The sequence below is a fragment of the Hylobates moloch genome, unplaced genomic scaffold (assembly GCF_009828535.3).
Source record: "Hylobates moloch isolate HMO894 unplaced genomic scaffold, HMol_V3 SCAFFOLD_12, whole genome shotgun sequence".
In the NCBI taxonomy this organism is placed as follows: Eukaryota; Metazoa; Chordata; class Mammalia; order Primates; family Hylobatidae; genus Hylobates; species Hylobates moloch.
Window position 1 is genome coordinate 94,108,654 of NW_026652287.1, and position 26,617 is coordinate 94,135,270.

General features: G+C 46.5%; 1 protein-coding gene across 1 annotated transcript in view; it reads left to right on the forward strand.

Annotated features, from left to right (window-relative positions):
* Positions 1-584: 584 nt before the first annotated feature.
* The window catches only part of PLXNC1 (plexin C1), a 117,521-nt gene continuing 91,488 nt past the window's right edge, over positions 585-26,617 (forward strand). The window contains exons 1-2 of the mRNA XM_032170910.2: positions 585-1,749; positions 20,868-21,008. Coding sequence (XP_032026801.1) covers positions 688-1,749; positions 20,868-21,008 — 1,203 coding nt within the window. The 5' untranslated portion in view covers positions 585-687. The remainder of the gene's footprint in view (positions 1,750-20,867; positions 21,009-26,617) is intronic.

Consider the following 26,617-nt stretch of genomic DNA (forward strand, 5'->3'; position numbering starts at 1 on the left):
GCGGGCGGACGGGCGCGGGAGCCCGCTCCGTGCGCCGTTAGCGCGCCCCGGGAGCCCCAGGCGAGCCAAGGGGGCGGTGGTGACGGCCGCGGCGGCCGCGGCGGGCGGCTGAGCTTTGTTATGAATAGATGAAAGAGGCCACCTACACAGTAACCCAAATTACGAGACCTCCCTCCTCCCTATCTCACCGAATCAAGAGGGGAGGGGAGATGGGCGTGGAGGGAGGGCGGGCAGGAGGCGGAGGGCGGAGGAGGAAGAGGATGAGGAAGGGGGCCAGTTGCATCCCACTTTCACAATGGGAAAGTGAAACGCACAAGCGCACCCAACCTCTCCAGCCCTCCCCGCTCGCCTCGCTCCTCTCCGCCCGTCCCCTCCCTTCCCCTCCGCGCCTCCCCGCGAGCGCCAGCGCTGCACACAGGAACTCTCCGGCGAAGGAGGGCGAGGAGGAAACGGTGCCGGAGCGCGCAGGGCTTGCTGCCGCCGCCGCTGCTGCACAGGCTGCCGGAGCGAGCCTGCCGCGCGCCGCCCTCCCCGCTCTCCTTCCCGGGCGAGCTGCGGGGATGGGGCGGCCGCGGCAGCCCGAGCGCGCGCAGGAGCCGCCGCCGCCGCCGCCCGCGTCTCCGTTGCCGCGCGCCTGAGCCGCCGTCGCCGCCGCGCGCCCTGCCCGGGGGCGGCCCCCCCAGCCCCATGGAGGTCTCCCGGAGGAAGGCGCCGCCGCGCCCCCCGCGCCCCGCAGCGCCGCTGCCCCTGCTCGCCTATCTGCTAGCACTGGCGGCTCCCAGCCGGGGCGCGGACGAGCCCGTGTGGCGGTCGGAGCAAGCCATCGGAGCCATCGCGGCGAGCAGGGAGGACGGCGTGTTTGTGGCGAGCGGCAGCTGCCTGGACCAGCTGGACTACAGCCTGGAGCACAGCCTCTCGCGCCTGTACCGGGACCAAGCAGGCAACTGCACGGAGCCGGTCTCGCTGGCGCCCCCCGCGCGGCCCCGGCCCGGGAGCAGCTTCAGCAAGCTGCTGCTGCCCTACCGCGAGGGGGCGGCCGGCCTCGGGGGGCTGCTGCTCACCGGCTGGACCTTCGACCGGGGCGCCTGCGAGGTGCGGCCCCTGGGCAACCTGAGCCGCAGCTCCCTGCGCAACGGCACCGAGGTGGTGTCGTGCCACCCGCAGGGCTCGACGGCCGGCGTGGTGTACCGCGCGGGCCTGAACAACCGCTGGTACCTGGCGGTGGCCGCCACCTACGTGCTGCCTGAGCCGGAGACGGCGAGCCGCTGCAACCCTGCGGCATCCGACCACGACACGGCCATCGCGCTCAAGGACACGGAGGGGCGCAGCCTAGCCACGCAGGAGCTGGGCCGCCTCAAGCTGTGCGAGGGCGCGGGCAGCCTGCACTTCGTGGACGCCTTTCTCTGGAACGGCAGCATCTACTTCCCCTACTACCCCTACAACTACACGAGCGGCGCTGCCACCGGCTGGCCCAGCATGGCGCGCATCGCGCAGAGCACCGAGGTGCTGTTCCAGGGCCAGGCATCCCTCGACTGCGGCCACGGCCACCCCGACGGCCGCCGCCTGCTCCTCTCCTCCAGCCTAGTGGAGGCCCTGGATGTCTGGGCGGGAGTGTTCAGCGCGGCCGCTGGAGAGGGCCAGGAGCGGCGCTCCCCCACCACCACGGCGCTCTGCCTCTTCAGGATGAGTGAGATCCAGGCGCGCGCCAAGAGGGTCAGCTGGGACTTCAAGACGGCCGAGAGCCACTGCGTAAGTCCTGCCCCCGGGGCGCGGCGGGGAGGGCTGCTGCCAGGGAGCCGCCGCCGCCGCCGAGGCAGAACGAGCTGGGGGCGAGCGGCGGGGCGGGGATAGAGCCCGGTGATCCTGTTTACCAGGTCTCAGTTTCACACCGCGGGCGGCCGTCCGAAGGCTCCTCTCGGACGGTCCCCGAGACCTGGAGCACGGCCTGAGGTCCCCAAAGGGAGAGTGTAAAAAGGGGGGCGGGGAGGGTTGGAGTTAGACTCAAAACTCTAGTGGCTGCATCCCAGTGCCATCCTTCCCTGTCCAAACGGGGACGCTTGTTTGGGGCTGAGTCTCCTCGCGCAGCCCCTCTTTCCCATTCGCTTCTCCAGACTTCTCTGTGCCCCTTCTGTGTAGTCCCAGCAGGCGTGTGGGTCTGACCCTCTTGGTCAACAGTTAGCAACACAGTGCCCTCGGCAGAGAAGCCATTGAACCTAAAGGGCTCTCTGCCACACCCCAGCCTTTGTGGCCCCCTGTCTCCGCCCCCCGCCGGCAACGCAAGTGCTGTGGTCTGAAGAGTTGCTAGCCCGCTCAGCGTGGAGAAATGCCAGCCTGCAACAGAGGCTCGCGCTGGAACCGAACCCCTGGCGTGACCCGGTGCGAGGGGGCGGTGCCGTGGCTCTGCTCAGGGTGCGCTGTGGTCGCCAGCCGCCGGGAGAGGCTGGGCGGGAGGTGGCCTTGTGGTAAAAGCCTCATCCTAGAGGGGAGCGCAAGAGAAAGTGTTGGGGGTGCTACAGGCAGTTTCTGGGCTCCAGACTGCGAGACTAGATGGCGGGACTCAGAGTCACCACCCTTGGGCTGAACCAGGCAAGCGACACAGGTTTCCCCTGGGCTCCCAGGGCAGCCACAGCTTTCATCTTGAGATTGGCATTTCTTTGACTGGAAAATAAAGAGGCAGTTCAAGAGGGTCCAGTTGATGGGGATTATGGAGCCATTGTGCACTTCTCCGGAGGCCGTTTCCCTTCCAAGGCGGCTGGCACATCAACTCCACATATGGCTCCTGAGAGGGGAGCCTGCTGGGAGCCTCCTTTATAACTGGACAAAAATCAAAGCGCAGAAATTAACGGCTACAGGTGTTGCCATTGTTTTGGTACAAAATGAGTCAGAGAGGAAGGGGAGAAGTCACCGCTTGGAAAATGTGTTGGTACAGGGGCACGTTGGCTCCCAGGTATATTAATATGTGTATAGAAAGACAGCTTCCCCCACCCCCTTCTTTCTCTGCAAAGCACATCTTACCAAATATTAGCCCTATGAGCCGGGGATAAAAAAACCAGGAGGTCTTTTGCAAGGCTTCTTAGAACGGTCACTTGCTGCTGCTTCTTTGCCTGTTAAGCTGTGTGCTGGGACACACACATAATGCCTTCATTTTGTTACTGGTATAATTTTTAAAAATATGTAAAAACACACGTTTGCCTCCTAAATGACTTACTGTTGCCGTACACATATAATGTAATATTTGATTCCTGTCTTTATTAGATCTTTATAATCTAATGGTTTAAGTTTGGTAAAATCATCGTTTCCTACTTCTCTGTTGAAAGACTTGAAAGTACCCCCGAAATATTACTTTATGTCAGGCTTTAGACACACTTGGTCTCTGGGGTTAATGACAAGCCAGCTCAGAGGCCCACAGCAGGTAACGAGGGTGGAAGTCCAAGCTTTGCCATCTGACAGCTGTGTCGATGTGTGGAGCCAAAACATTTCTCTTGACTGCGTCTCTCCACCTATTGGGTCCTGGAAGACTCAGTTCCCTTCCAAACCCAGCCAGCATCTTGAATGCACTCAAAATCCACGTTTTGGCTCAATCAGGTGTTCCTGCTTGTGCCGGGATGGGGAGGGGCAGTGGCAGAGGAAGTCGAGGAGCTGTTTATCCATCTTTACGGGAGCTTCTGCGAGAGAGCTGCCCCTTGGAAATCAAGCAAGGGATAAACACATGCTGCCAAAAATCTGGAACTGGAAAAATAAATAATTAAAATGGGTCCCTCCACAGCATTTCTTGCTGCTGCTATTTATCAAGAACTCCCAGTGTGCTCAGAGCTGTGTGTTCTGAAAGACAGGGTCTCTACCCCTTGAGCTTGTCAGCCAAGTTAAATAATATACTCTGGTTCAAACAATAGCATGTCATGGCTGCACAGGTGGGAGCTTGGAGTTTTGCATTTTTTTTTTCATTTAAGTAAATTCCTTGCTGCTAGTATGCATTGAAAAGCCTTAATGGAATTGAATTTCAAGAGGAGTTTGAATGAAAAAGGGTGGTAGTTTTGATGAAAAAGCTGACAATTTTCTAACCTATTAAATAGGTAGAGAAGATACTCAATTCAACAAATATTTGTTTGATGCCTGCTAGTGTAAGCAATGCTCTGTGCTGGGTGCCACTGATTTTGCCCCTGAAAGGACAATAGCAGGTTGCAACCTTGTGTAATGGGGTCATGGGATCGGTGTGCCCCTGGCTGTCACTCAGAAGAATGATGTCATTTGATTGCATTTGTTCTGCATTTTGTTTTCAGGTCTTGAACGTGTTTTTGAAAAGGCATGCTGAATTATAGGTGCCTAAAACAGGAGCAGGACTTGAAACACTCTAGAGGGAACCTCAATAGATTCCAATAGTGATTTCTTTAGAGAAGACACAGTAATTTTAACAGTAATCCACAGCCTGCAAGGCACAAGCGGCTGGATTTGCTTGCCTTCTTTCTCCCTCTCTTCCTAGCTGGCTTTTGTTTTCCATCTTCAATCAGCCATAGGTAGAAAAGTGACAGGACTGACTGGGTTTTATTTTCCCACTTCCTGGTTCTCTTATCTCTTTATCACTGATCCTCCTCCCCTTCAGCTTCTGCTAAGGAGTAATTTACGAGATGCTTGCGCGTTGAGTGTGTACTCAGCTGTTTACACACTGGACCATTACTTTTTCTGCCTTGCCACCAACTTTGAATCCACTTTCACAACTGTAGCAGGTGAACTGCAGCTCTCAAATGTGCTAAGGCAACCGATTTCTGTAGACTCTCTCTCTAATAATCTTCTGTGATATTTGTATAGCACTTCCACATGTATTATTTCTTTTGAGCCCCGCATCAAGTCTGAGGTTGATTCTATGGGGATCATTTCATTTTCCAGATGAGGAGGCTAAAGATCCGTTAAGCAACTTGCTCAAGATAGATAAGTGCCAGAGCCCTCCACCTTAAATCCAGGTCTTCCGACGTCTATGTCTCTATTCTTCCCACCACCCCAGGGTTTCTTGAACTTTCCCTTGAAGGTCCCCTAATTAAATTGGCAGCAAACAACCTCCCCTGGGATGTGGGGTTGAGGCTAGAGGGTAACCTCAGAAGGCAGCACATGCCTCTAATCTTGGGTTGTGTTTTAGAACTTCATGCGGTCTCTTCCCTTTTTTTATTCTTTTTTATAACATACCTGTGCTTGGATTAGTATAAAAATGAATATTTTTAATTATGCACAAGTTAATTAATTTGACTTCCTCCCTTTCTGAACTCTCACTACCAATGTGGCACACCAGCGTGATCCGCAGAAAGTGTTTGTGTTTGAGTGTGTGGAGTCTGATTGCTCCAGACTTTTTTGGCCACCATTGTTGGGTTCTGAGGTCACTCTTGGTTTAAACATGGCAGCCACCCCTCTGTAGACACTGAAGGTGGTATGTTTTCCTATAGTATTGGTCCACAGGAATCTAGGTCATTCTAGTTTGTTCTCTAGTTCCTTCTACCCTTTGTAGGGGGACATACCCCCTTCTTCCACACTTATATAATTCTAAAGCCTGACGTAATTTAACTGTCATGCAGACAACCACAGAATGCCCACATGCTGTCCAACAGACAGCAACCCAAGGAACATGTGTGGAGAAGTGACATCCCAGTTCCACTTGGCGATGCAGCCTATTGACCTCAAAATCCGCAGTGTTCCTGTGATGTTTATTTCTCTTCCAGTTTCTGTTATGATTTTTTCAAGCCATTTTGCAGTCTATAGACTAGATGGTGATTTTACCCTCATATACACATATGATATGGAAAAATGGATTCAAAAAGGACAATTGCCGTGACAGCACCCACTTAGAAAGAGGGGGAAAGCAATCATAGCTGCTATCTACTGAATAGTTATTATGGCCAGGTTTTGTGTGAAGCAATTTACATGCCTTATTTTCTGTTGATTCTCATTCACCGTATGGGGCAAGGACTATAGTTGTCATGATGATTAGAGATGAGAAAATTAAGGCCCAGAGAGCTTCTCTTAGGTTCCATAGCTGGAAAATAGCAGAAGATTTAGAACCTGGGCGGTCCAGCTCTAGGACCTGCGCTTTTAGCCACCTTACAAGTCTATATTAAGGAGCCCTATCCTATTACTATTACTATCCTATTACTATTATTATCTATATATATAGATAATATATCTATATTACATATAGATATTATATATCTATATATAGATATATAATATGTATATATTATTACTATCCTATTATTATTACTATCCTATTACTATTACTGTCATCACGATGGTGATGATAGTAAAGACATCCAAAGCACACGGCATTTTCTATGGGTCAAGTAGTGCTTATTCTATACACATTAACTCATGAATCCAGAGAATATTGCTATCAAGGAAATGGGATTCCCCACTTATAAATAAAGAAACCAAAGCACGAAGGGTTAAATAATTACTACATGCAATAATGTGTACATGTCCACTGCCATGGACAGTCTGTCACCATGGACATTAGGTCCTGATGTCAACCCTATCCTGTATGGAGCAAGCTAGGCCCTTACAACTGCTATGCTAAGACCAGCTTTTTGTGGACACAGGCATAGGATAGCAGAGAATCCTTAGTTATGAGTTGAGTTTCTAGGTTTGCATTGGTGACCACCTGAAGTTCTGACTCTGGCAGGATTGTAGTTTCTTAACTGTGAACTGCTAGACAGTATTGGTGTTCTGAGCATGCAGGCCTATACATGATCTCAAAGGTGTTCTCTATCGAATCCCCCATACGTAGCATAGTACCCAGTATGTAGTTGGGACTTCAGAAATATTTGTTGAATGAATAAATGAAGGATCGTAGAGAATCGTGTTGGAAATGTTTTCTATACTCAGCAGCAACACTTTCTGGGAGTCTGGTCACCTCATACTCCCTTAACCATTGTCTTTTTCTTAATGCCTGATGTGTCAGAGCCCCTTCCTTCCTTAGTTTTAGGTTACATGGTGTCCTTCACTCCTTCAGCTCTTCCCAAGTACTTCTATTCATTGGAATACCTGGCTTCTGGTGTTGCCAATCTGAGAGTTACTTTTGACCATGGAAACCTAGCATGGTTGGAACTTCTATGGTGTAATTTTTGATTGCCTTTCAACTATGAGAGGAAAGGGCTTTATGCTGTAGGCAGTGGTCCTTGAAGTGTGGACTCTGGCCCAGCAGTGTGAGCATCACCTGGGAACTTGCTAGAAATGCACATTCTTGGACCCTACACCAGACTTACTAAATCAGAAGCTCTGGAGGTTGGGGTGGGACTGGCAATCTGTATTTTAGCAAGCTCTCAAAGTGATTTGAAGTCATGCTTAGGTTTAAGAACCACTGTTGTAAGATAAAACAATTTTCCTTGTATTCCAACTGAGGCACCTGGGATAGGAACTTGTTGCATATTTTTTCCTTGCATTTTACTTAGGGCCATAAAAAGTAAAGTAACCAACACATTTTACCACTCTGATATTCCTTATTCCCTCCTCACTGATCAAAGGCAATACCTAGAAAGCCCTTTAAAGACTTGCCATTTTTGGGCTTAGAGTCTGAGTCTCAAAAACCTATAAGCCATAGTTTAATTAGCTCCTTCACTCTTGCATATAACAGTTTATTTGTATTTCACTCCCAGATACAGGGGGGATGTCTAGAGTCTTCTATTGTGCTGTACACCAGAACCAATTCCACACACCAGACCTTCTCTCCAAGGGTCCGTTCTTTACAACATCAATCCTGATACCAATTTCTTTCTTTTTTTTTTTTTTTGAAACGGAGTCTTGCTCTGTTGCCCAGGCTGGAGTGCAGTGGCGCAATCTCGGCTCACTGCAAGCTCCGCCTCCCGGGTTCACGCCATTCTCCTGCCTCAGCCTCTCCGAGTAGCTGGGACTACAGGCGCCCGCCACCATGCCCGGCTAGTTTTTTTTTGTATTTTTAGTAGAGACGGGGTTTCACCGTGGTCTCGATCTCCTGACCTCGTGATCCACCCGCCTCGGCCTCCCAAAATGCTGGGATTACAAGCGTGAGCCACCGTGCCCGGCCTCCTGATACCAATTTCTATCCTAGTCATGTACAGTTGGGTGCATGGAATAAAGATCTACTTGAGTAAGCTCAGATAAAAGGGATGAGGGATATTGTGGACAGAAACACATGGAATTACGTGGGAATCTAGGAATAAAAGCAATACTGTGTAATGGTTATATGCACAGTCACTGGAACCAGGTCAATTGGGACCAAAGCTACCAGTTACCAGTTGTGGGACTGCAGACAAATTATTCAACCTTTCTGTGCCTCAGTTTCTTCATCTATAAGTAGGGATCCTCTTGGTTTCTTAGGATTATTGTCTGGATTCACGAGTTAATAAGTATAGAATGAATACTACTAACTACTTGACTCATAGTAAATGTTATGTCTGTGTTTACTATCATCACCATCATTACCACTAATAGTGTTAGGACGGTCTCCTTGATATGCGGTTGGAAGGTGGTTCCACATTCAAGGCAGCTTAAAGGAGCTCAGTCAGCATCAGCAAATGATGGATCCTCCTTCCTTAGTCTCCCTGTTAACATGACTTAGCCTAGCTGCTTTGCACCATCCTCCTACCAAATGACTTCCTCTGCTTCCTCAAACATCTACTCCCTCCCACCTGAGTATGCCTCGGGCCTGCCTTGATCCCCACTGTCTATCTTTTTTTTTTTTTTCTTGAAACAGGGTCTCACTCTGTTGCCCAGGCTAGAGTGCTGTGGCACAATCTCGGCTCACTGCAACTACCTCCTCCTGGATTCAAGCGATTCTCCTGCCTCAGCCTCCTGAGTAGCTGGGACCACAGGCAGGTGCTATCACGCCCACCTAATTGGAATGAAATCATTTCTTAAACAATATGGTTCCTGGAGGAGAGACACTAGAAACTTTTTTCTTTTTTTTTTTTTTTTAAACAGAGTCTCACCCTGTCACCTAGGCTGGAGTGCAGTGGCATAATCATAGCTTATTGTGGCCTCAAACTCTTGGGTTCAAGCGATCCTTCCACCTCAACTTCCCAAGTAGCTGGGGCTACAGGCACACAACACCATGCCAGGCTGATTTTTTTTTTTTTTTTGGTAAAGATGAGGTCTTGCTATGTTGCCCATGCTGGTCTCAATCTCCTGAGCTAAAGCAGTCCTTCCGAAGTGCTAGGATTATAGGCATAAGCCAGCACATTTGCCTCCCACTGTACATCTTAACAGCCTGTCACCTTTGGCTTTGGCTACTACCTGGCAATGACTTTCTGTATTATTTAGTCCAAGTTGCCAGGAGAGAGATAGAGTTGAGTCCAGTCCATCTTTCACACCAGATGATGAGCCCGAGTTCAGTGTAGGGATTTGTAACCCTTGGGGCAGGTGCTGGCCCCTGGTCCAACTAGAAAAGGATCAAACATGCAATTGTCCCCAGCAGGCACTGCAGGTGGATTCCCTTAGAACAAGATGGCGGAAGAGTCACACCAAGACCAACACCTTGACTACAGTAGCATACAATAGTGTCAAATCTGCCTCCCTTTAAGTTTTTTGATGACCACTCCCTTTCCCAAACATGCACTGGCACACAGATGATGAAGACTGGGAAACCCCAAAGTCGACTTGGGAACAGTGTGTGGCCAGCATGGGTCTAACCTGTTCATCAAAGTGGGGCCATGGCAGTGGTAGGTTTTCTTACTGTTTTTTATGAAATGTGCTTATCATTTTTCTTAGTTTTGATTTTCTATCTTGATGAAATGCTAATTTTTATGTGATCACAAAAACAAATAGAACTGTGACATTCATTTTTCAGTTTCAGGAGTTGATTTTCATGTTGGTTGGATTGTCTGTTCAATAGCTACACATAGTGCTTTCCTTAGAGAAGTTACTAGGGGGATTTGGCCCTGTTTCCATCCCACCACCCTGGTCAATGCTGTTATGCAGGGGTCAGCAAACTCTTTCTGTAAAGGGCCAGATCATCAATATTTTCGGCTTTGCAGGCTACATACAGTCTCTATCACAACTGCTCAATTCCGCTGCTGTAGTGTGAACACAGCCGTGGACAATACATAAATGAACAGGCAGGGCTGTGTTCCATTAAAACGTTATGGACACCGAAATGTGAATTCCCTGTAATTTTCACTTGTCATGAGTTATTCTTTTTTTGATTCTTTTCAACCATTTTAAAATGCAAAAGCTATTCTTAGCTCATGGGCCGTTTGAAAAACAGGCAGCAAGCCAGATTTGGCCCACAGGTGGTGGTTTGTTGACTCCTGCTATTATAGAAAGAATGAGAGTAAAACAAACCTTTCCCATACAGTCCGATACTCATGGCAAGAGAGATGTGACCAAAAGCTGCTGTGGAAGTCCCAAAAAGAGGCATTACACTCAGCCTGGGAGGATCCGGGAGGCTTCAGAGAGGTCATGCTTGAGCTGCATCTTGAAGCTGAGTGGAGAAGGCAGAGAAGGGAGTTCTAGAGAGAAGGCACAGCTTGTGCACAAGCAGGAAGTTGAGTAAGCCTGGGAACCATAAGCAGCTCACCAGGCTGCGGAATGTCCAGAAATGAGTGTGCAGGTCCAGATGGTGAAGGGCTTAATGAGACAGGCAAAGGTGGTTGGATTTTATCCTGATGGTTGGTCCTCTAGACTTTCCAAACCTTGCCTTTAAAATAAATTATCAATCGGAAGCTCCATATGAGAAAAAGATTAGAAAATTATCATTAGGCAGGGAGCAGTTGGCGCATGCCCGTAATCCCAGCACTTTGGGTGGCCAAGGCGGGTGGATCACTTGAGCCCAGGAGTTTTAAGACTAGCCTGGGCAACGTAGCAAGACCCCATCTCTACAGAAATAAAAATAAAAATCTTAACCAGGTGTAGTGGCACATATTTGTAGTCCAACTATTTGGGAGGCTGAGACAGGAAGATCGCTTGAGCCCAGGAGTTCAAATCCAGCCTGAACAACATAACACGACCCTGTCTCTCGAGAAAAATTATCATTGACATGGTTCTCTTTGTAAGACCAATTACCAAGTGCTGGGAACACGGGAGGAAGCAGGGGTTGGGAGTTTCCAGAGCCCTACAACTTGCCACACCCCATCCAGGCCTGTCCCTGAGGCATCTCCAAGGAACTTCTAGAGCAGAGTGTGAAAACCATGGCTAAGGTTGATGGAGTACAACAGCGGGATTATAAACAGACACAATCTGAATGTGTTCTAGAAAGATTACTCAGAAGATAAAGTGGCTGCAATAAGGTTGGAGGCAAAGCACCTTATTAGAAGGACTATCATTTGTTCAAATACTTTCTTGAGCTCCTATTATGCACCAAGCAATGTGTGGAGATATTTATATCATGGTAAATAGGGCAGACAATAAACATTTGGCAAATTAATAGTTACTTTTACATTAAGATGATAGCTAAAATTTACAGTGCACCTACTGTATATCATTATTCTAAGCACTTTACCAATATTAACTCATCTAATCCTCACTGTAACTTTACAAAATGGGCTGTATTATTACTACCATTTTAAAGATGAAGACATGGAGGCACTTCACTAAACAGGTAATGTAGCAGAGGTGTTTGGGGGTGCGGGTGTTGGGGTAAGTTCTCTTTAAGGAGGCTGAATTGACACCAGGAAGATAAGAAAGGCCGGTTGCAGGTTTCCTGTGCAGATCTGGGAGGAGCACTGCTGGCAGACTGGAGGGCATGTGCAAGGACTCAAAGATGGAACAACCTGGTCTTGGTGGTTGTGGAGAGCAAAATGCTAGTGTGGTTGAGGCTAGGGAGGTAGAGGGGAGAGTATGAGGGGAGGAGGCTGGAGAAGGAAGCAGCAGGCCTACCCTACAGGCCTCCTTGGCAATGGGAAGGAGATTAGATTTTCTTCTCCGAGCACAGGAGAGCCTTTGAAGGGAAGTGAAATGATTGGATTTGAATTCCTAAATAACAGCTGCCCTGTGGGGAATGGATGAGAGATTGGCCACAGTGGAAGAAGGAAAACCTGCAGGAGGCTCTTGCAGTAGTCCAGGCAAGAAATAATGTCACCTTGGCCACGAGCAGTGGTGACAAATATGGAGAGAAACAGATGGATTTTGTTTATTGCAATCATTCAACTGAGGGACGTTGAAGAGCTGAACTGAGGTTGCAGCAATGAGGATGGAGAGGAGGGATGAAGTGAAATAGGTTTTTAAGACATGGAGGACCAATTAGAGGAGGAGTTTAATTTTTGTTGATTTTTAGATGCCTTGGGACATCCAGAAAGAGTTGCTAAGTAGGGAGTTGGCAATGAAGTTAGGAGTTGGGGATCCGCTCCATAAACCTTAGAGTGTGCCAGGCCCTGTGTCGGACCCCACACATCCCTGTTTGGGCTATATGTGCACTGAGGGGAGAAGCCAGGTCTGGCTCATCTTTCTTTCCCGGGCATCTATCAGGTTGGCTAACACATGGTGAGTGAGCCCTCAGTAAGTGTTTCTAGAACTGGAAAGAAGGTACTCTTCATCTGGTGGAGAAGATAGTGATCATAGCATGGTGAGATGAGTGTGTCCAAGAGGAGTTGACACTGGAGCTCTGTTTTGAGGAAAAGTAAAAGCTGGGCAGCGACAGGGAAGAGTATTTCCTTTTGACTCCCTTCCCACTGAGCCAGGATTCCTCATCATCCCCTGTCTCCCCGCAACCTGACTGAGGAAGCGTGTTACCTAACACACCAGCTGTTCCTGATCATCGCCCCTTGGTCTTCTCCTGAGGCTCCTTTCTCTATCATTGACCCCTTTTAAAAATTGGATTCCGAGTGCAAAGCCTTGCTTCTCTGAGGCAATAGAGGAGGGAATAGCCTAGAGCAGCTGGTGGCTGTAGGTGTCACCTAGTGTCAGCCCCCGCACGTAGCAATATGTTTCTTCGTAACCCTGCAGAGCTCTTGTGCTGTAGACCTCTAATGCAGCCTGTAGACCCCCTGACAGAATAATGTTTTTTAATGCATGAAATAAAAACATTGGATTGCAAAATAGACGTAATATATTAACATATCGCTCTATCAAAATGTTTTTTCAATTTCAGGTATAGTAATATATTTTAACACATTCAATAGCAAGATCTAGAGGCAGTAACTACCATAATTTCAAAGTAGAGATGAGCATAAATGATACTTTGAGATATCTGCAACAACTATCAAATAATATGAAAATATCTGATTTCTTTTGGTGACAAAGTCACAGATTCAGTAAATACTGCTGTGGCCTGAATCCGTGATTAAAAGAAATGCTAAGTTCCAGTTAGAGCTCCCTAGAATAAAGATTTTTTTTCCATCCAGTTTCATGGATTCCCTGAATTCTGTTCATGAACTGTGGATATCAGTGGAGCCCCACTCTAACCATTCATTTCGGTTACCAAGTGTTTCAGAAACCAATGACATGAAATGCAAAGTTTTGCATTTTATTTCAAAACTCATTCGATTGGTTTATTTTGACAATAGGGAGTTTGTTCCCATCTGTATTTTACAGATCAAGTATTTGGTCAACAGCAAGTGCTCCATAAACAATAGGTGGATGAGTGGATGGGTGGGTGGATGAGTGGATGGGTGGGTAGAGAAAGCTCAGAAAGGATAAATGACTGTCTAAACACTTACAGCTCATAAGTAATAGAGCTTGAACTTGAAACCACATATTCTTTACTCTAAATCACTTGTACTTTCTGTTCTTCCATGCTACCATCAGCTACTTTTATTTGAAAGAACACAATGATAGGGCGTGTTCTTAAAAATATGCATTTGAATCATGGGAAAGGACAATCCCATTATTATTTGCTTTGGTCAGAGCACACCTAAAGTACTCTGTTTACTTCTTAGAGGCACATCTTAAGTACAGTGAATCTGTTGACTGTTCATGGACTGAGATGGCGAGAGACCCAGAACTGTCTCTTACAAGCTATCAATGAGCTATGGATGTGAAATTCAGAGAAGGCCAATTTACATGGTAATGGGAGGTCTGGGATGGTTTTCTATTGCTCCCCAAGGCAGAACCAAGGCCCAGTATTTACAAGGGACAAATCTTGGCTCAATTAAAGAACTCAGTAATGATTAGGCCTACTTATCAATGTATCATAGTTGCCTGATGAGATATTGATTGGAAGTATTCAAACATTGACCCATGTATTTATTTATCCCTTTGATAAGCATTTATTGACAACCTACTCCATGCCAGATGCTGAGGTGGTTGCTGCATTCGAAGTGTAGAATACAATACTATTGGAGATAGTCGATCTTATAAAGATGGAGTCTACTGGGAGTCAGTGAGTAAGTTTTTAAAAACAATAGTTATAATAAGTATTTTGAAGGAAATAAATGGAGTGCTGTGATTCAGAATAAAAACTGAGGCAGGAACGGGAAGAGCTACGGTCATGTGTCCACGAGTAGGTGACATTCAACTTGAAACCTGACAGATTGAAAAGAGCCAGCCTACAAGGGAGTGAAGGGGGGTGGGGCTTGAAGAAGTAGCAAGTCCAAAGGCCCTGAGGCAGAAAGATGGTGGTAATGTGTCCAAGAGTCTGAAAGAAAGCGACTGGACTTGGGGAGCAGAAGCAGAGTGCAGGAGGAGAAGAATGGCAAGGAATGGGCGTGAAGACGTCATCAGGAATCAGCTCAGGGAGAGCCTGGGGAGGCACATGGATTCAATTCTTAGCATTGTGATGGGAAGCCATTGGAGAATTTTAGTCAAGGGAGTAACAGGACCTGTTTCATATTTTAAAAGATCACTTTGGCTACTGGACAGAGAATAAATTGAAAGTTAAAAGGGAGACACCAAGAGACTCTTGCACTAGATCGGGAGGGGAATGAATGGACACTTGGGCTGAATAGAGCCTGTAGAGATAGAGAAGGTGAATTTGAGATTATTGGGAAATTCGACTGAGATTTTTAATGTATTGGATGTGGGGAGTGACAGAAAGAGAAGAGTCGAGGGTGATTAGTGGTGCCGTTGACCACGATGGGGAGCAGGGCCAGAGGGAAGAAAAGTCTAGATAACCATTTGTCAGCAACTCTGAAACCATGTCACAGATTTCAGTGGTTCTTAACAGGGGACAATGACATTTACTTAGGGGATGTTCAGGAATGTTGGGGAGCGACTTTCACAGTAGTCAACATAATGGAGGGCACTGCTTTGTGGACAGGAGTCAGGAATGCTAGAAGTTCCGCATCACACACGACAGCTCCCATAATGAGGAGCCATCCCATGTAGAATGCCAGTTGTTTCCTCCTGGAAAAACATTGCTGGACTGAGTCTCTTTCAATTCTAAGAACCTAGGGCTGGGCGTGGTGGCTCACACCTGTAATGCCAGCACTTTGGGAAGCCAAGGTGGGCGGATCATGAGGTCAGGAGTTCAAGACCAGCCTGGCCAACATAGTGAAACCCCCATCTCTATGAAAAATACAAAAATTCGCCAGGCATGGTGGCAGGCGCCTGTAGCTTCTCGGGAGGCTGAGGCAGGAGAATCGCTTGAACCCGGGAGTCGGAGGTTGCAGTGAGCTGAGATCGTGCCACTGCACTCCAGCCTGGGTGACACAGCGAGACTCTTGTCTCAAAATAATAATAAAAAAAAAGAATCTAGGAAAATGCAGTTTTCACACTATCTGCCATTCATATCTTTTTGTGAATTATTTGAGTCAGGTCGTCTTTTTATAAGTAATTGACTGAAATTAGCCATAGGGAGGAGAAGGAGGTTTGGTGGGGGTGGGGAAGGGACATAAAGCAGGAAGAAGGAAGGATGAATCTTGGAGAGTGGGACTTTGCTGGTGGGATGGCCTGGGTGGCTGGGGACACTGGGGCCTCTGGAGGGAGGTGAGAGGGTAGAAGGAGGTAAAATACAAGCTTCACCACCTTGCATGCTTCCCACGGCTGTGCTGCACACCAACGATGTTGCCTGGTCTAGAGGTTGCCCAGCTGTGTCCCTAAGCACACTTTGAACCTTTTGATCATTTGAGTCCCTAGTGTAAATTCTTCTTTCAGACGATCAGAGAGCTGCCATAACTTAGTCAGATCCCGGTCAACACTGTATACACTAGAATGGAGAAAAGCAACCCGAGCCTTCCTGGCTAATAAAATCACCGTCCAACTTGGGCAAATAGTTGTCCTTTCCATCTCCCAGTTTTGTGCCCATTCCCTCCCGATGATGCCGCAAAAGCTGGAGCATGGCTGTGAGCACCCTGCCCGAACCTCGATGAGCCAGGCCATCTTTCACATGGTAGGGGCAGGGCCAAGCTGTGGCTCAGCTCTAGAGGGTGCCTTTCACATCCTGGAATGCATGATTGGCACCCCCTGCAGTTGTGCAGGGCACAGTGGGGGAGTATATATTGTCCATGAAAAATCATATGAAGCAGCTGCAAAGAAGTCTAATTGTTTTCCTCATGATATGCGCATGACTCCCTGCACACACACACACACACACACACACACACACACGTACACACACAAACACACACACACCTCAGGAGCTTTGGTCCCAGTTTGCTATATCAGGCCCAAAGCTCTTTCTCTCTTTCAGCCCAAACATCGTTTGAGCCAAGGTAGCTTTCTCCTCCAACTGAGAAAAGTTTCCCTCTTAGAGCCGGCAAACGTGTAGGCGTGACGTTATGCTTAGACATGGCAGGAAGGAGAAGCAGAGTGACAACTCTGAGGGAACCAAGAAAGCCCAAAGGGGAGACAAGGTTTAGAGTGAAATCAAGATTGGATTTTGTCATGAAAGGCAGAACTGGCAAAAGCATCATTACATGCATTAACCTTGTTACACACAGACGAACAAGCAGAGGCTGGGATTCAGAAATAAATTACACATAATAAACTAGACAGAATAGGCTGAGAGCAACATTAGCGATTATGCCCTAAGGGGAGAGAAGGGCAAGTTAGAAAATAGGCCCGAAAAAAAGAGAGAAACAATAATCTCTGGACACAGGGGGCTGACTGCACTGTTTCCCCCTTCTTCTGCCTGGCTCCCTGGGTATTAACCTCACTTTTGTGAGGACGTTTCTCTGGAGCCTGTCTTTCTTTTGTTTTCATTTGCTGCAATAAGCATAAGAAAGCCATTCAAAGGGTTCCTTTACCCATTCACAGGGACCTGTCCATTTCTGTGTGCTTCCAGCACAAAAGAATCCATTTCCATTCAGCCAGAGCAGCCCCTAGAGTTTTCATGAGGTCCAAGCCTCCTCTCCTATTTTCTTCTAGGCTCGCTGTTGTAATTGGCTGCAAAATCCTGACTGTGGCCAGGGTCCTCCGGGCTGGTGAGAGGAGCAAGCACTTGTCCACATCCTGGTCCCTGCAGCTGAGGAAGAACTGCAGTTTAGTGTCCGCTCCAACAAGTTGTGATTGTCATTTCTTAAACAGTGACTTGCTTTTGGTTCCAAGTAGCAGAAAACGCAAGCAACAGTGGCTTAAACCATGGCAACTATTGTTAACTTAGTAAAATGTTTAAAAGTTGAAGGTCTGCGGCTCAGTGGTGTCTCCAGGAACGTAGAATCTCTTTTCTTTTCCCTGCACCAATCTTAGCATGTTGCTTTCTATCCTTCATCTTGAATCTCCTGGAAACAGAATGGTTGCCACAAGTCTACACATGATGAGATCACACAACTGTATTCCAGAGGAGGAAGTGAGGGAAGAGGGCAAAAGTTCTCCTCAAGAGGCTTCTGTTATCAAGGAGGAAACTTATTCCCAGAAATCCTTCCAGTGGACTTCTCACATCTCCCTGCCAAGGACTGGGCCACATGACCAGCCTCAGCTCTAAGGGTTAGGAAAGCCAGTGTCTGGCAATAGAGAATGGAGCTGCCATTTGGCTTGGCCCAATGATAGCTTCCACCAGGCTTGGGTTCATTGCTATCTGAACAAAATTAGGGTTCTTCTTGGCAAAGAGGAAATAACTGCCATGGGTGTGGCAGTAACTTGTGTTTTTAAATGAAGTAATGATAGCAAGCATGGGTTATGTGTTGCTATGTGCCAAACCTGTTCTAAGCTTTACTGAGGCTTACACACAAACTCGTCCAGTCCTCGTAAAAAGTCTGTGGCATAAAAAGTCTGTGCTCTTATCATCATTTCCATCATATAGAGGAGAAAACTGAGTCACAGAGAGATTAAATCACATGTACAAAATTACTTAGCTAGAAAGTGACAGAGCCAGGCGTCAAACTTAGGTGGTCTGGCTGGCTCTCTATGCTATACTGCCTTCATTAGGTAAGATGATAAAATACTTCAAGTAGCACACAGTAAGTATTAATACATGTGAGCTGGTATTATTATTATTATTATTCCTATTATAATCTCTTTTTCGTAACCACCCTGCCAATCAGACACATCAGCCTTATTAGATAGTTTCGAAAGCTAACCCCTAACAGAGTTAAATTAATTGCCCAGGTCACACAGTGTGTGAGAACCAAGCTCAAATGTAAACAAGTGCCAGGTGTTCTCTCAAGTTTGAGAATGTTGATTTAATGGCTGCACCAGTTACCTATGCTACTTTTTTTTTAAGGTAGGGTCTCACTTTGTTGTCCAGGCTGGAGTGCAGTGGCTCAATCACAGCTCATTGTAACCTGGAACTCCTGGACTCAAGCGATCCACCTGTCTCAGCCTCCTAAATAGGTGGGACAACAGGTGTGTGCCACATACCTGGCTAATTTTTTATTTCTGTAGAGATGGGGGTCTTGCTATGTTGCCCAGGCCAGTCTCCAACTCTTGGCCTCAAGCAATCCTCTCGCCTCAGTTACCTATACTATTGATCCCGGATTTAGTTTGAAAAAAACTACAATTGTTGAGGGCAGCCAGAAATCAGAGAAGGACACCAGGAAAGGTGAGATGGTAATTTGGGACAGATTTTTCCTTGTTCCCTTTTAGCTTTTGAGCTGCCTCTGTTTTCTTGGATCCAGCCTTTCACAAACAGGATCTCTCATCCCACCTCACTAAAGGCTACCCATGGTTCTTGGTGAATTAGGACAGGTACAGTATTAAGCACCTACTGTATACCAGACCTGGATGTACACTGTCCCATCTTGTCCTTGTAGATAATCTACAGTCCACATCCATCACTTTTTCTGTGTTGTGAGATGAAGGGAATGGAGTCCTCTAGCCAGAGATAGTGGTATTAGAACATTCTGGATATCCAGGCAGAGATGATGCCCTATTCTCCGCGTTAGCCTCTCTGCAGTGCTCAAATATTTAATAAAAATAACAGGCATGGTCAGCTGATCTTAGGTTTGAACAATTCTGGATTTATTTTAAAGCAAGATGTGTGGCATGGTTTTACTTATTTTTTTAATCCTAAAGGTCATCCGACTTTTCTTTTTTTGCTCATAGTCATGAGGCTTCCCTATCTAAACAGTGATCTATTGTTCCAATCCTTAGACTCACAGAGAATTTTTTTTCCTTAACTTCAATTTTCACAGGACAGCTCCTCATCTTCCCATATTGCATGAAAAGTGTCTTTCAACAAGGAAAAAAAAAAAAAACCCTAATGAGCTTTCCCCAAATCTTCTTAAACCGAGTTCACTATAGAATATTTTATGCAAAAACATCGCCTTCTCTTAGGTTATGACATCTTTTCCTTGAAAAGTGATCAGGGCATTGGACAAATCCTGGCTAGCTTATCTTCTCCTTGCAGCGCAACCTCAACAAAGAAATAGAGACGGCACTTTAAAGGCTTCAGAAATCAATTTAGCCCATAATCCATTTAGTTTAGATGTTAATGAAACTTGGTGGGTTTAAAAATAATGAATTTTTAATAAGACATAAATTGAAAGACATAAACACTGTTGGCAATAATATAATGAAGTTAATAAGTCTTAGCCTCCCCGTGGCTACCTCCCCCTCCCCAAGTAGGGCGATTTTAGGAGTTGCTGTGTTGCTTACTGAAGTTTGCTGGCTGCAACTTCAATGTGCCTTTAAAAACCTTAGTACAGTTGGGAACTGAGCTCTGGCAGATAAAGTGTGCTATCACACTGTGTTCAGTAGCTGCAGACGGCAACGGCTCTTCCTAGCTCCATATCTTCCAGAGATTTGTGTAACAAACTCAGTTTCCTGTCGTTGAAGGCAGGACGCAGCACGAAGCACTTCATTCCTTTTAAACAAAAAAGAAAAAGACATTTTGGTCGACACTCTCTCTGCTCTGGGTTTAAAGAGGGGCTTTATTTAGTGATCAGGACCAATCATGTGATTACATGTGCTCAGAACCTCAGACAATTTAAATGCCTTCAGGTTGGGAGTTAGACTTTTTGTTTTCCCCTTTAAAAGCATCAGTACCAGGGCCAGCCCTTCAACTTGGTTCCTCCTTAGCTCTGTGGCTCGATCCTACCCATCGTCCACGACTGTATCTTTGCCTTTTCACCCCCTGAATTAGCTACCCTGTCTTTGGGCTTCCTGTGGTCCTTTTTGGTAAATCTAGAATCCCTCCTTTCTGCCGTCACACCCAACAGGATCGTCCGTGTCACATCTTGGGAAATGTTTGTGTTTAACCTCACAGAAGCCAACGCCTAGCTAAAATGAATTGGCGGCAGGATTTTGAAAACAGCCAAGTATAAGATAGTCTGCCTCCCAATTCAGTGGTGGGCTGTCTCTTGGCACTAAAGTGGAATTCATCTTCATATATCAGCTGGGGGGTGTTAAATAGATGGCCAGCTCGCTTTGGCACTCAATACCTGTTCATACATAGTAAACAGGGGTTTTCTTTGGTTGGGCAGGTATGGTGATTTTGCAAGGTAATGAAAGGTTGCTCCCGGGGAATCTTGTCTAAGAAAATATATGTGGGGCCCAGAAGTGAGATCCTGCCTAGGAGGGCATGAGTGACATTTCATCAGTATAATGAGAAGTATTGTTGTTAAAAATTATTATTTTTTTTGTGCGTTTGTGTGCATGTTCAGAAAGAAGGGGATCAACCTGAAAGAGTCCAACCAATCGCTTCATCTACCTTGATCCATTCCGACCTGACATCCGTTTATGGCACCGTGGTAATGAACAGGACTGTTTTATTCTTGGGGACTGGAGATGGCCAGTTACTTAAGGTTGGTTTTCTGTGCCTTCTTCAAATGTCTATTTTAATGGTGATATTTTGTGCTTTAAAAAAAACATTTTTTTAATGCTTCTGGGTTATACATGAGACCAAACCAAGAACTTTGTGAACTCCTTAAAGACCCCCGGAAATGGCCTGGAAGAAAATCTGGAATTCTGTATGTAAGAATGCCCCGTAGCCATGTAATGAAGTATCAGCTACCTTGCTGCCCAGGAGTGCGCCAAGATATTTTTCCTTCCTTACTCATAAGCCACCTGGGTGAAGTAAATGGAGGTCCGGTCCCTACCCCAACCCTGACTCACCTTCCCAAGACATGTAACCTTTTAGTTCTAGCTCCTTTATCATGGAAATGTACAAAGCACCTGATTTCTCATAACTTGAAAGAGATGAGAGATTATAGGGCTTGAAAAGAAGAAAAAACAGGTGTTCCTTCCCTCCAGCCCACTTACCACCCACAGAGGGGGTTTGTTTTCTGCCCTTTGTACCCACACACACCACAGAGAGGTTAGAGATCTAAAATCCTTTGAGACTCCTCTTGACTTTTATCTCAGAGGACTATTTTTTCTCCACTGTATGGATACACCCCGGTCAAGTGCAGGTTTTTATTCACTTATGAGAGGGGAAGAGAGGAGGAGGAGAAAATAAAATCAGAGATACCAAATGACTTGTCTGAAGTTATCTAGCGGTCATCTTATCAATGTCATCAGCAAGCATTTATTGAAGACCTTCTGTGGTCTCCAACAACATTCCTGGTCAGGAAATGCACCATTTCTATGACTAAAGACTGAGATTCTTTGGCCTCTCTGCAGCCATCCATTTACTCTCAGCTCAGATTCTTAATTGAATAATGGTAGATCTGTTTCCCTCAACTGATCTCCCACAGATAACTCGCTGTGTGACTTTAGGTGAATTGCTTAACCTCTCTGAGCCTTCATTTCCTTACCAGTAAAATACAGTTCTACTAGACAACCCAGAAAAACCTTTTCCTCTTCTGATAGTCTCTAATTCTGTCTTCTGCACACGTATTCCCCACCATCTCCATCCCCAAGCCAAACCTAGTTACTTGCTCCTGTTTGATCCTGTTTCCACACTTGCTCACACTGTACCTCCAGCCTGACATGCTTTTTTCTTTTTTCTCTTATTTACGGCACCTTATGTATCTATGCTGTGGCTCAGCTCAAACCCCACCTCCTCTTTGATGACATCTAAGCCTGGGGTGACCTTGCTCCCCTCTCATTTCCTGAAATACTCATGATCTATGTCATTCTTGTGGCTCATTCCAAATATCTTGCCTGGAGACCTCACCTTTTCACTGGTGTTTGTCTTGCCTTCCCAACTTGATTTTAAGCCTCGTGAGAAGGGGACCATGAATTCCCACAGCCTAATACAGTGCTGAGTGCCTGGTAGACATTTGATTTAATCTGTTTTCTTTGGAGGAAACCCAGTAACATATGGGAGGGAGTTTGTTTGTATACACATTCTTTTAAAATATACATTGATCATCTTTCCTGTTGTGTTAGCTTTATTTCCTGGGGAAGGGTAAATACCCATCCATCATTCTACACAAGTCACTGGGTGACATCTGTAGCTCCACCAACCTGGTCAGGCTTATTGGACCCACTTGCCTGGCAGGAGTTTCCGTCAAGCCTTTCTGGGCCTCCTCACCAATTATCTCTTCAGATTTGGGATGTTTTTGACGAGTGTTTTGACAAGAACACTGTTTCCCCAAAGCCGAGCCAACCAAACTGCTCCATGGTGAATTGGAGGTGAAGGAACACTCGTCTATAAATAGTTTCCCATGGGATGGCCTGGTTTTGCCTGTCCTGCGTGTTCACCCAGCAGCCTGCATGCCGCCGGCCAGCTTTTAGCGACGTTGTGGCAACCAGGGAGTGGACCGAGCTGCAGCTTCACGCTGCTGAGGAGGCCGCGGCTGACCGAAGTCTCGCTCTCCTCAGGGTCTGTATGGGGTACCCATTCAGAAGCCACCTGTGTGGCCTCGTTGTTTTTTTTAGGGTTTGAATAACAAAGGCAGCTTTTTGTTGTTTTGTGACTGCTAACATTTACGCAGTGCTTCCTAGATGCCAAGGGACTCTGTATCTTCTAACGAACTCAGTCCTCTCCATGCCACAGTGGGGCAGGCCTACTATTCCCATTTTACAGGTGAGGGAATTGAGGCCCAGGGAAGTGGGGTGATGTTGCTCAAGATCACACAGGGGCAGAGCAGGGATTTGAACCTGGAATGACTTCAGAGACTGCACTAAGATCCCGTATGCTACACTGACTTTGCAACCTCTGCCACAGACATGGGGACTACTCTCTGAGGATTCGGGGGCACATGGGAGACATGCGGATAGGGGTCCATGCCCTGGCGGGGGACACGTGCTCCTGGGGTGAGTCAGGCTTCCTAGAGGCTCAGGAAAGAGTCCCAGCCTGAGAATAAGGCGGACCATCTGAATGAGGGAATACCTCACTGGCATGGTAACTTCTTGGGAATTAACACCCACCCCCAAGCCCCCAGTAAGAGAGAAGTTCCCTCACTCAGGAGAAGGGTGTGAGGGATGAACTTGAGCTGACTTGCCCCGCCAGGCTCCCTAGGGCAGCTCAGTAATGCCCAAGCCTCTCCCCTGTATCCTGTGTACAGATTCTTGGATGTAGCCCCTGAATGTACCCAGAATCCTGAAGACCCAGGATCGTGTGGATGATTTGGAAGCTACCAATAATCCCCAAATCCCTTTATTCAGAAGCTTTGAGCTTCTCCCTTGCCAAGGCTTGTCACCAGAACCGTAAGAAAGGACGAACACTGATAGACACAAGCTTGGCTCCTTAAGCCACAGCATGGGGAAACTAATGAGCGGCAAAAAACACAACTCAACCCAACGCAGACAGTAGGAGGAGGAGAAGAAACAGGGCTTGGATCAGCCACAACCTGACTCATCAGTTTCTGAGTGATGATGAGTTGACGGCATTTTGACATGTGCCAGGCACTGTTGTATATACCTTGTTGAATGAGAGTCAGGAAACAGCAATTGGGGCCCAACTGCTGTTTTTTTACCACCACCAGTAAAAACCTGACTTCTTAAATCTCTGCAAATCCTATGAGTTTTAATATAATTTGGTGCAATTTTAAGCCTCATGTTATTTAAATAATTTTTCCTTATTGTAAAGGTAATATATGCTCATGTAAAAAGTTGCAGAGTCGTGGGGGGTGAGAGGACAACAAAGAAAAAATTGCCCCTAATTGTGTTGTGCAGAAGCAACTGCTGTCAGCATTTTGGATTCTCTATTTATGTAGCTGAGGTCAGATTTTGCATCCCATTTTGCATCCTTTTCTTCAGTTAGTGAGTGAAAATGCTTATCTTAAAATGTTATTGCAAACCCTTTCTAAACAGTATTTTTAAATAACTGTATCATATTCTATTATTTGGGTACATTATTTTGAACTTAAGCTAAGATACTGGATCACTTTTAAAGTATCTTTAAAGACATACATTTTCCAAAGAAGATGGCATTACCTCCAAAGGTAAGATTTCACTGATGATCTGTGAAGAAACTAAAGGCTACAGTGTGCCAGTACCTTTATTGTCCTCCTTCTTTTGCCTATAGACCTAAGTCCCTTTATAAGATTTTGGGGAAATAGAAGGAATTTAGAGCTCAAAGTGTCCTTTGAGAGCATCTAATCTGCTCTTTTATTTTATCAGTGTACAGTCCCATGGTCGTGAGGTAAGTTATGTCTAGTCACCCTCGCAGTTATTTCCCCATCCTGCTTCTTTTTGGAACATGATTGCATGCTGGATTTTTTTCAGTCGTCAGCATCTCCACTGAGATCAGCTGAAAAGTATGGTCACACTGAACTCAGCTTTGGGGAATTCACATTGCACGTGATGCACAATGTACGCGTTTCTGTAAACACACAGCGAGTCTTTCTCCAGATTATAGTACAGCCTATCATGTGGTTTGGATTCCTTTGAGCTGACTCCGTTGCCCATAGAAAATTGTCCTTATTTCAAAGGCAGAATTGCATATTTTGAGCTTTTCCAGGTGGTAAAGTAAGTAATAATAGAATATGCCTGAAATTTGAAATTTGTAACTTTATGCATGCCCATTAACCTTCCTTGTAAGCATAAAAGATAAGAAGGCAACGGGCAAGGAAGAATAATCACTAACATTTCTGAGCTCTTCCTGTGTGCTGGGCATTAGAACCAGCATCCGCACGGGTTGACTGGTTTAATCCTTACCAGTCAATACTCTCACCATCCCCACTTTGTAAATGAAGAAACCTGAGGCCTCGCGAGGTTAGGGGTATCTTGTTCAAGGTGCTCTGAACCAAAATAATCCGTCCCAGAGCCCAAGCTTCTATCCCCCAACTAAACCGCATTAACTCTTACAGAGCTTAGTAGAGTTTGAGGGCTGGTTTTTGTTATATTTCTTTCTAATACTGGGGTATAAGGGTTGATACCAAGATGCAGATGTTTGAGGTTTCATAAGAGGGGCCGGGAACCCTGTGGTTTAGTTTGTTCCTATTTGGCGATGGCTTCCTGGTAACCCAGCTGAGTGCAGAGCCTGCTCCTCTCTGAGCTGCACGTAGTCCATGGGGGTCTCTGAATCTCCTTTGGGTCCCCAGCTTTACCCCAGTGGGCTCCTTTATAGGAAAGGTAGGAATTCTGTATTCAAGTTGCTGTTTTGAATGGTGTCAGCAGTAAAGACTAGTGTCTCCCTGACCTCCCAGGGACTGCAGTAGGGTTCAGGAAACAGGAAGCTATTTCACACAGCTCTACCCTGTCCCCATATCCAGTCTTGAGGTGTTTCCTATGTGCTTGGGGTCAGACTGGTTACCTATGTGGCCCTCTATTCCCACTTAATGGCTTTCTTTTGTTTTGGTTTTTGCTTTTTTCTTTTTTGAGCCAAGGTCTGGCTCTGTTGCCCAGGCTGGAGTGCAGTGGTGCAGTCTCGGCTCACTACAACCTCTGCCTCTCAGGCTTAAGCGATCCTCCCACCTCAGCCTCTTGAGTAGCTGGGATTACAGACTTGTGCCCCCACAGCTGGCTAATTTTTTTGTATAGACAGGGTTTTGCCATGTTGCCCAGGCCGGTCTCGAACTCCTAGGCTCAAGAGATCCTCCCACCTTGGCCTTCCAAAGAGCTGGGATTACAGGCATGAGCCACTCTACATGGTGCCACTCATGGATTTCGTTTATTCAAATCACAGCCAGTTCCAAAAAGTTCTGTCTGAATTCAAACAGAAGCAAAAACTCTGTACTACCTAAAGAGTCTGCCTTGACTCTGGTTACTGAAGTTTTTGAATGAACGTAAGAGAAAAAAATCTTTTGTAAAGACAAGCTGTACTATATACCCAGAAAATGTTCAAATAAGGAATAGGAGAACTTGGGGAACCTAGAACAGGACCTGGGACCGGAAGTGGTGGCAGTGGTGGGGATGACTGAGCTAACAGACCAAAATGTTAAAACAGGAGGAAGTGTCAAAACTTGGAAGTGGGTTCATTGGTTGGCTGTTTAGGATGTCATGTGAAGCCTACTTCAAGTTCTCCCCACCTCATTAATTCCAATTTATGAGTTTGCAGGGACTCCCCAGTTTGAAACTTTTA